The sequence below is a fragment of the Marmota marmota genome, unplaced genomic scaffold (assembly GCF_001458135.2).
Source record: "Marmota marmota marmota unplaced genomic scaffold, marMar, whole genome shotgun sequence".
In the NCBI taxonomy this organism is placed as follows: Eukaryota; Metazoa; Chordata; class Mammalia; order Rodentia; family Sciuridae; genus Marmota; species Marmota marmota.
Window position 1 is genome coordinate 26,771,839 of NW_026000221.1, and position 9,724 is coordinate 26,781,562.

Consider the following 9,724-nt stretch of genomic DNA (forward strand, 5'->3'; position numbering starts at 1 on the left):
TATAATTCAACTTGCCACACTGGAATGTATCATTATTAACAATTATGATTATAAGGTAACATTCAAATGAGTGATACAAACAAAAGGACAAATATTATATGATTCCACTTCTGTGCAGTACCTAAAACAAGTAAATTCGTGGAGAAAGAAAGAAGAGCAGTTAACAGGTGGTAAGGAGAGTGTAGACAATTGATTTAATAGGTATAGAGTTTCAGTTTGGAATGGTAATAAAGTTCTGGAAGTGAATAAGATGGTATAATGAGGATACACTTATTGCCAATAAACTGTACATTTAAAGGCAGCTAAAAAGATAAATTATTTGTCACACATTTTGCCACAATAAAAAAAATTAATGAGTGATTTCCTATGAGAGTACTCCAATTGTCTTCTCCTCTAAAGAAGCATGGCCTTTTTCCTACTCAGGTATTTCCTATAAACCATTATTTTTATATTACCATAAAAATCAGACTAGCCAATAAAATTTGTAAAATACTACAAAAAGAAAACATATATTTCAAAAAAAAACTTTTCAAAATACATCACATAATGTATTTGGTGTTGGGTGGGGGAGTCAGGGTTTTTTGCTATTGTTGTTTTAGGTTTCTTTTGTCTTTTTGTCTACTGTATAGCTATAATAAGGCAAATTCAAAAATTAAGAATACTATTCAAGTTTATGCAAATCAGAAAAAGAGTAAATGTAATTCTATATTCAGATTCCTGTCTTTTTTCAATGTTTCTTTACCTAAGATGAATTCAAATGTGTCTTTTACAGTAAACCAAATTAGTACATTTTAAACATTTAAAGTGTTCAATTTGTACCAAAATTAATCATAAAACTAATACATACGTTCATAATGGTAATATAATGCAAAATTTTCTTACCATGTCCACACCAACAAAATATCCTAAGCTCTCTTTTCCTGGCAAAACATCACAGAATATAACTGTTCCGGATTCTATAGTTTCTCCAACCTTCAAAGAAACTCTGGAGTTTATTTCCAAAGGGGGAAGTTCAACCTGCATGGTGTCCACAGGGCCTGCATAATCACTTTCCAGTCCATTATCATCATCTTCTATGATTTCTAGCTTGTCCAGCGCCACAAACACACCACAGTCTTCATCACACTGAAAAAGCTGTTTCCCTTGATACACCCCATCAGTGAAACCTTGACCACGACCTTCTTCCTAGTTTTTAAGAGAGAGATTATTTTTAAGATAGACAGTTAAATATAGAAAGATAATCTACAGCAAAAAAGATCTACCCTAGGGATTTCAGAGATATTTGGAAAAATTCTAAATGACACAGATAATAAGAAATATAAATTAACTGTTGCTATTGGACTTAGGATGTTTAAAATGTAAGCAGCTACATCTGACGCTGAAATAAAATTACCTGATGATTACAAATCATAATTGGATTGGGAAAAAAGCTAGAATGGAGTCTACATTGTGATTCAAACATTAGTTTTGTCATAAAAAGAGATTTTGACCTTATTAGCAACATTAGTTTATTTATTGATCACTCACCATATGATAGCCACTGTGCTAAGTCCTATATCAATACATCACAAAGACACTACAAATTATGTACATTATATAGATGAGGAAGCAGATTTAGAGAAGTTACCTAGATTGACTAAGTAAGCAACCTGGAAATCCAGGTAGTATATGGCTTAACTGGCATTCAGATTCCTGTTTCACTACTTAAAAAATTAAATCAAGAAGCAAATAGGGCAAAATGTGAATGCATTTATACTGTCATGTATAAATAACTAGAACAAATTAAAAAATTTAAAAAGAAGCAAATAAGGCATGAAATTTTATTCACAAGAATATCAAAATGACATTGATATTTAAGTTCTTGAAAATTAAGTTTGAAAACATTCACAGAGTCATTAGGTTTCTGTCCAATAAAAATAAATTCCAAAATAATTCTCACAGTTATTATCAGGGACAACTATAAGCAAGTTTAAATTGCTGCAACTTATTAAAAAATCTTATATCTAAATTGTCATTATTTAGTAGCACAGATTAAGAAGAACTGAGAAACCTGTAGATGATAATGTCACAAGATAATTAACATGCTTTAAAATGATTAATTACAATTGAAGTTAATTTTAATATAAATAATGTTAAAATCTCAAAGATATAGAAAGTCTATAATTATGATCATATTGTCATATACAGTTTCCAAGTTTCCAAGCATCATCTACATTATCTCAATTCATCATTAAAAATTAGTCCTGGGGCTGGGGGCATAGCTCCATGGTAGAGCACTTGCCTTGCATACATGAGATCCTAGGTTAAATTCCCAGCACCACAAGAACAAAAAAATAAAGTAATCCAGTGAATATTAAAATCAGAGAACACTGGGCTGGGGTTGTGGCTCAGAGGTATAGCGCTCGCCTACGATGCATGAGGCACCAGGTTCGATCCTCAGCACCACAAAAAAATAAAATAAAGATATTGTGTCCACCTATAACTAAAAAATAAATATTTTTTTAAAAAATCAGAGAACACTTCTAGGAAAACTTACTTTGTGCTTAAAGGAGTAAAAACATATATATGCATACAAATACATACAGACACACAAACATACACATGCAGCCCACTAAAATCAAACTTACCAGCAATTCTACTCCAAAGAATATGCCTGACACTGTCCTCTCTGCTAGCAAGGGTCCTCTGAAGCGCACGACTCCTGGGAACTTCTCTTCCCCAGACCTCAGCTGTACTTTCACAGGGCAGCCCACGTCCACCTGGAGGCCTTTACTCAGCCGGCTTCTGTTTTTAAACAGGCTGAGCCTTTCCTCACAGTTGGTAATTGCCAACAGTAACTCTGTGAATTTTTCGTTTATTTCTACAACATCCTTTTCATCAACAAAGAGAATTGCATGAGGTTGCTCTAGAATTTTTAATCCAATCTGATTTTTCTTGGCTTTTGCAGAAGGAACCCTTGAGTGCCCCACAGAGCGGTCTTGGATATACTGTCCTATGCTCCCCTTTGGTACTTTAAGGAGCTTCTGTGTCTGTTTGTCTGTGACACTGCATTCTTGGAGAAGCAAATAAAAAATCCGCTCTTCCCAGTAGGGCGAAGTAACTTTTTCTTGGCTCCATAAGCCTGAACTCATTGTGATAGTAACTTCAGAACATGAACTCAAAAAAATGAACCACTAGTAAGTTTGTCATAAAATCGCAAAAGATAAATTCACTGGCAGTCCCAAAGTATGTGTTTAGCAATTTGGTGTCCATGCTGTAAAAAGACAGCAAATCAAAATGCCTAGTGAACAAGCAAAATAAATAGATTTCATTCTCCAGGAATTAAAATGAATTTAAACTAATTAAAATCAAAGGCTTTAAAGTCTCATCTGACTAAGTAAACACACACACACACACACACACACACACACACAAATGAACAATCTCCAAAAATAGCTAAAAGACATATATACTGGTATCTACTATAGCTGCATATTTAAGGAAATATAATTGTAAAGTACCTTCAAAAATAATTCAATAATGATTATTTCCAAGGCTCTAAAATTTATAAAATCAAATTCTAGCCAAAATTTTAAAGGTTAGCCTCATATACGTATTCTGAATTTTTACACTTTAAAAGGTAACATTTTTAATGGATTCTGCCTAACTTAAAAGGATAAGCTGCCTTTTTGAGCAAAACACACAATAAATAAATAAATAAATAAATGGCTCTCATTTCTGAATACACAGTTTAAATTAAAAGTTATACATTCTAGTACTGACCATCTTTTATCAATAAAAATATATCACATTCTGAAACTTCAACCACAATTCTCTTATGTGCATGCTCTATTTTGATAATGGAACATTTTACCTCTGACTCAATTTCATTTCCTTAATCTTGTACATTTTGTTCTTAGACAAGCAAATGCTAATCATTTTAATCATAGTCATCATTTTATTTCTCACAGTCCCAAATAACAGATATTATAGTTTTATTATATTAAAACTATCTTAAAAATAAATTCTGTAGCATCAAAATTTGTACTATATAACAAAGAGATAAAATTGCACTATAATGATATTGAATTGCAGATGTTTCTATCAAATATGAAGTGTTTTTTGCCACAATCATACAAGGATTTCTTCTTTGACTTCAAATTTTCATTTAAAATTTTACAAAGATAACCATCTTTCACAATTAAAAAGACTCCTTCTCAAATCTACTTTAACTAATGGTTAAAAACTACATAATTTCATTAATTCAAACTGAGGACTGTATTTCCTTATTTGAATTATTTTGCTGAAAACAACAGTTCCTATTCTCTGTCACATAAATAATGTGGCTATTTGGTTTCTAAATACAGTACTTATTTCATCCTCCTTTGAGATGGAGGTGTCTATTTCCATTATTCTGGCTAACAGCAGCAATTGATAGCACTATTGAATTTCTCCATTTTATTCTTGCAATTAAAAAATAAATGCTCCTAAAACTAAAGAACCAATTTAAGTTTAATCATTTCACAGTGAAACAATCTATATACAGAGTAACATTTCTTTTAGAAAGCATTGTTAAGTAATGCAGTACTTCATCCTGGTGAAGTTTTTGCACGTCTGTTCCTCTCTAAGTCAAAATGAGACTTGCAGGTTATCCAGGACAAGTAAAAGGCTAGTGCCCCGTCACATCAAAATTACTGTGGCACTTGTACAACAAAAAGTGAAGACAGAAGCAAAGGTGGCATCAAGTGGTTCTCCTCTTTTTTTCTTCTTCTTTTGTAATGTACTTGCTTTAATTCCACTTGAGGGCACTGTCTACTTCAGCAGGAATGGAATCAATTTACATCTGCCACTTATATAAGATACCTGTGGACACCTCACTATTGGCACCGTATAAACAAAATCCCTTAAAGGGCTGCCCAAGCAGCTATCCATCCCCTTTATTTGTCTCTATGCCTTTAGAGTACCAAAATGAAGTGTTGGCTTGTTTTCACTAAATTGCTTTTCAAATGTCAGCACTTTTCAACAAGGAAATTGGTGTTTTTTTTCTTGACCAGTGAATCGTCATTAGAAATATAAATTATTGTGTGTGACTCTCAATATGGAAGGCTGTTTGTTACTTTGTTAAAAGGCTCTACATCAACATCATACTTCTGTGCCCACTTGCTCGCTTTCTATAGATCTACAGTTCTCTCTTGGAATCCAGCCATTTTCTGTGGTTTCCTGTAGTACACATTTGACTCCTTTTACAGCCTTGTTGCTTTCCAACTTACTGCTTCTCATCAGTTCTGAGAAGCCAGATGATGAGATATGTCTGTATGTTAAAAAAAAAAAAAAAAAAAGCACCAAAAACAAAAAGAATACACAAATTCTGAAAGGATCTTTAGGAGTAAAATGCACAGGTTTTATTGCAAAGATATTATTTTGATTGCTCTTAGAAGGTTAAAGTAGTCAAAAAGCACCTCCAAAGTAGTGAGCTGTTGTTCTGGTTCTTTTAAAAATGTATTTAAGGGGCTGGGGATGTGGCTCAAGCGGTAGCGCGCTTGCCTGGCATGCGTGAGGCCTGGGTTCGATCCTCAGCACCACATACAAACAAAGATGTTGTGTCTGCCGAAAACTAAAAAAAAATAAATAAATATTTTTTTAAAAATGTATTTAAATTGTGTGTGTGTGTGGGGGGGAGAGGGGTGTTACATTTTTTTTAAAGATAAGTCAATTCTATTTTCAAAAGAAATACTTTTTTAATTTCTAAAAATGGTTACCTTCAAATATTAAAATCAGAAACTTCCTCTGATCTTTTCACTTATATGCCAATAACTCCAATTAATTTGAGTCTCTTAGCTTAAAAAAATTCATGTCACAATTTAAAATAAAAACCATCCGTGCCAAAAAAAATCAAAGCAAAATAAATTATTATATGTAATGAATGAGAACACTATATTTTAAATCAATTTGATTATAAAATTGATATTTGCAAATCATTTAAGAGCGTCCCCAATAAAAATTGACATGACTACTCAGTTTATTAAAAAGTTGAGGGCAAAAGTAGTTTTCAAGTACCATTTTTTAAAGCAAACTACACAAGAAGTGGTAAGTTTTTTGCTAACTTGCAATAGCACAAGTGGGTATGAACTTAGACTAAATAACAGCATAGCAGACAATTAGAAGAGTCAAAGCAAAAGTTATAAAATATTCAAAACACATTATCCAAAAATAAAAAGCATGTGCCTTTCCTCTTTTAGAAAAAATACATTAAGAAAAGGTTTGAAACTATAGTATTAAAAAATTGATTATCATTATTGCAAATGACAGAGAAAGTTGAATGGGAAAGCTTATTAAGGCTCTGGCCTAAAGGTATACATGATGATCATTGATATTCTCAAAATACTACATAAGTATTACAACAGGGGCTGGTATGTGGCTCAAGCAGTAGTGTGCTCGCCTGGCATGCGTGAGGCCCGGGTTCGATCCTCAGCACCACATACAAACAAAGATGTTGTGTCCGCCGAAAAACTAAAAAATTTCTCTCTCTCTCTCTCCTCTATCTCTCTCTCTTAAAAAAAAAAAAGCATTACAACAGAAATATGCCAATACATATTCCCTCCTACTGTAGTAACGAATACAATGCCAACATTCTTTCACTAGGCTATGCACAATAGTTAAATAAAGTTTAAGAACGCCAAGCAATAAACCTTGCCTGAATCAAGGGAAAGATTTAAATCACACTTGTAAATGAGATTTTGTCATTCAAGAAGGTTAGCTTGTGGGTTTAGTATTTTGATGCACACAGTACTGTATTAGACACTGACAAATACAGAAGATTTGAGATAGGATGACTGCCTTCAATAAGTCATATCATTTTATTCAGCTTCTGCCTTTAAGTAAAGGTCACAGAAGCACTAAGGCAACACAGGGCAAAAACACAGCCAAACTCAAAATTGGGGATGGGGTAGGGAAGTGAAGGGGCAGTGCAATTTTCATTTGTGTGCTCTTGTTTAATACTTTATAAGCAGAATCACTGTGAGGGTGAATAAAGAAAAATGACTCATCTAAATACTATCATATTTCAGGCTCAATAACTGAGTGACCAGACCATGAATATTCTGATAATTACTGTAAGTACTGAATGAAGATTATCAAAGAATTGGAATACAGTAGTATATTTAAGACCCAAACGGTGCTGAACAGAAGGCCTTTCTTTCGAGAACACTGAAGGTAACAACTCAGTGTCATATAGATTTGAAATCATATCTGGTTATCTGAGCTTGTTGATGGTCTAGATTCATAATGAAGGGCATTTAACTGTATTAAGACAAAATCATTAAACCAAGTTGAGGGTTGAAAAGCACAAATATTAGTCAATTTCCTATGAATGAAACGAAAAGGAGATGATCAAGAAATAAGTCTTACATAAAATTATTAAAGAATTATCAAGTTCTATGAGCAACACATAAGCACAAATGATCATTATCTACATAAAACTGACAGTGGTTAACCTATCTAGAAGATACAATGTCATTTGCATTTTCAAGTTATCAGGTTATACCTTTCAGAAGAACCTTACAGAGACAGGTGTAATTCAAGAACTCTGCCATCTCCTGTGATACCCTGTTTGTTCCAAAAACTACAGGAAGCTATCTAAATCAAAATACAAATTAGAATATCAAATACTGCCCTTAATTATAAATGGCAAAGAGATAGGAAGATCAGCATGAACACCCGAGAAAGAGGACATGTGAGCCTTTTTCAAATGCTCCTAGGTAGCTACAATGATTACCATTTTAAGAAAGAACAACGCTCACTAAAGGAACAAGTTGTTATGTTCCTAAACAGAGAATTTATATATTCCTAAATGCAGAGATTCCAAGAACAGTAAAAAGACTTGATTGGTTTTAATTTTTCTCATAGATTAATATGTGACACAAGCACACAGTCCCTAAAACAGGTGGGTCTTACAAGGTTACAAAAAACATCTGACTCTTGCATCTGAATATTCAAGTCATAAGGACAAGGAACACTGCTGTCTCACTAGAATTAAACCTAGCCACTGAACTCCCAAAATGTGAATTCCCCAATTCCTTCATCTCTGAACCTCCAGGGCCCAGACAAAGTGATAAGAGTTCAAGCCAAAATGCCATTTCCTCAACCTAACTGTTTAATTATTCAAAGCTTCTTCAGGTTAAACAAAAGAAAAACATTCAAGAGTTGGACCACTTAGTGATTTTTTTGGTCTAGAACATCACTAATTCTCTAGATAAGGGAAGTCAAGATCAACTTTTACTCCACTTCATTGTTACAAATAAGGTAGAAACAAATAAGGTAATTTTCACAATTATGAAACAAGTTGTTTTGAGGTTCATTTGAAACCAGCTTCCAAGAACCTCACACCACATATGACGCTCTTAAACTCTGCATCGATATTAAAATCTCCCAACAAATTTAAGATCATACTGTAAAAATCAGGAACAAACAGTGAATAGTGTAAACACTCCCTTCTCTCTTCTTCCTTAAATCAAATGGGAACCACAGCTTAGGCATGCCAGACCACAGAAACCATTGCTGCTGGTCTTTCTTTTATATAACAAGTGCCCTTGCCTTATCAGCTTGTCACCAAAGTTACCACCCAAAACAAGCTTATTTGTAAGAAAGCCTTATATTTTTGCAGCAGAACATTAAGAAAATGTTCTAGGCAATATTAACATTCAGAGCATATGAACTTAAATAAAAATTTCAGCAAATCACTTTGTCTTTGTACTGTTCTAGTTTAAATCCACCCACTACCCAGTGGGGACCTGCAGGCTAAATTCTTAGAGCCATTCAACCTATCAGGGCATGAGGGGGTGCATAAGAAATCGACACTTGAATGCACACCCTCTTGAGGCCTGGGTTTTTCTCTGAAAGCCAATGATTGCAAAATGAACAATGTTATTAAGATCCATAATTATCCCCAATTCAAAAGGAAGGTATGAATGCTCCTTAGCTAAGGACACAACTTTTCAGGGAAAATCAGGAAGAGGGAGGTGGAAAGGATGGTGGAGGCTGGGAGACTGCAAGGCTACAGGCTTGGTGGCTGAAAGATGACAACCATCCTAAAACATGCAAATGCCAAGGGGTGGAATAGAAAAAGATGCCAAGTACATGAATAACCTGGCAGCTGACCCAGCTGAGCACCAAACTCAAGAACACCATCTTCCTTCAAGACTTCACGATTTCGCCCCCCCCCCCAGAGAACCTTAATAAAACCATCCAAAGAAAAACAGGAAGAAATTATACCTGTCTCAACAGGGCACAAGCTTTCAACTAAAGAACTCCGAGTTGTGCAAAACCATCCTCACCCTGGAAAGGCAAAAACTGAAAGAAAACGCAGGACACGCCATTAACGAGGCCAGAATCCCCACTGCTCTTCCTGGACCCAAGCTACAAATACCCCCAATACCACAGATCCATACGCCCCACAGCACGGACGTGAGATATTAAAACCCGGGGCTCTCGGGGCCAACTAGGGCCTTAGGGAGCCAGCCAGAGGCCCGTGCCTCAGTTTCCTCGTCTGTAAATGGGGAGGAGTCCAAAGAGGGAGTCTGAGTCCTGCGCTGCTCCCACTCCAAGCCCTCTCCTCTCCCCAGGTCCCGGCGGCGGCGACCACGCTCCCACGACTCGGGAGCCCTCCGGGAAGGCTGGGGGTGGGTGGCGGGGAGCCCGGGCTGACGTCAGCGGGCTCAGCACCCCGTGGGCCCGGCTGTCTCGGGCT

General features: G+C 35.3%; 1 protein-coding gene across 11 annotated transcripts in view; it reads right to left on the reverse strand.

Annotated features, from left to right (window-relative positions):
- The window catches only part of Cyld (CYLD lysine 63 deubiquitinase), a 65,689-nt gene extending 55,995 nt beyond the window's left edge, over nt 1-9,694 (reverse strand). For 3 of the 11 annotated variants that reach the window (XM_048792214.1, XM_048792213.1, XM_048792208.1), the window contains exons 1-3: nt 9,250-9,693; nt 2,628-3,280; nt 883-1,185 (exon numbers count right to left, since the gene is read on the reverse strand). In XM_048792214.1, coding sequence (XP_048648171.1) covers nt 883-1,185; nt 2,628-3,131 — 807 coding nt within the window. In that variant the 5' untranslated portion in view covers nt 3,132-3,280; nt 9,250-9,693. Of the gene's footprint in view, nt 1-882; nt 1,186-2,627; nt 3,281-9,249 lie in introns of all 11 variants that reach the window. The other 8 variants (XM_015488746.2, XM_015488744.2, XM_048792212.1 and 5 more) reach the window with 5 other exon arrangements.
- Nucleotides 9,695-9,724: the final 30 nt, after the last annotated feature.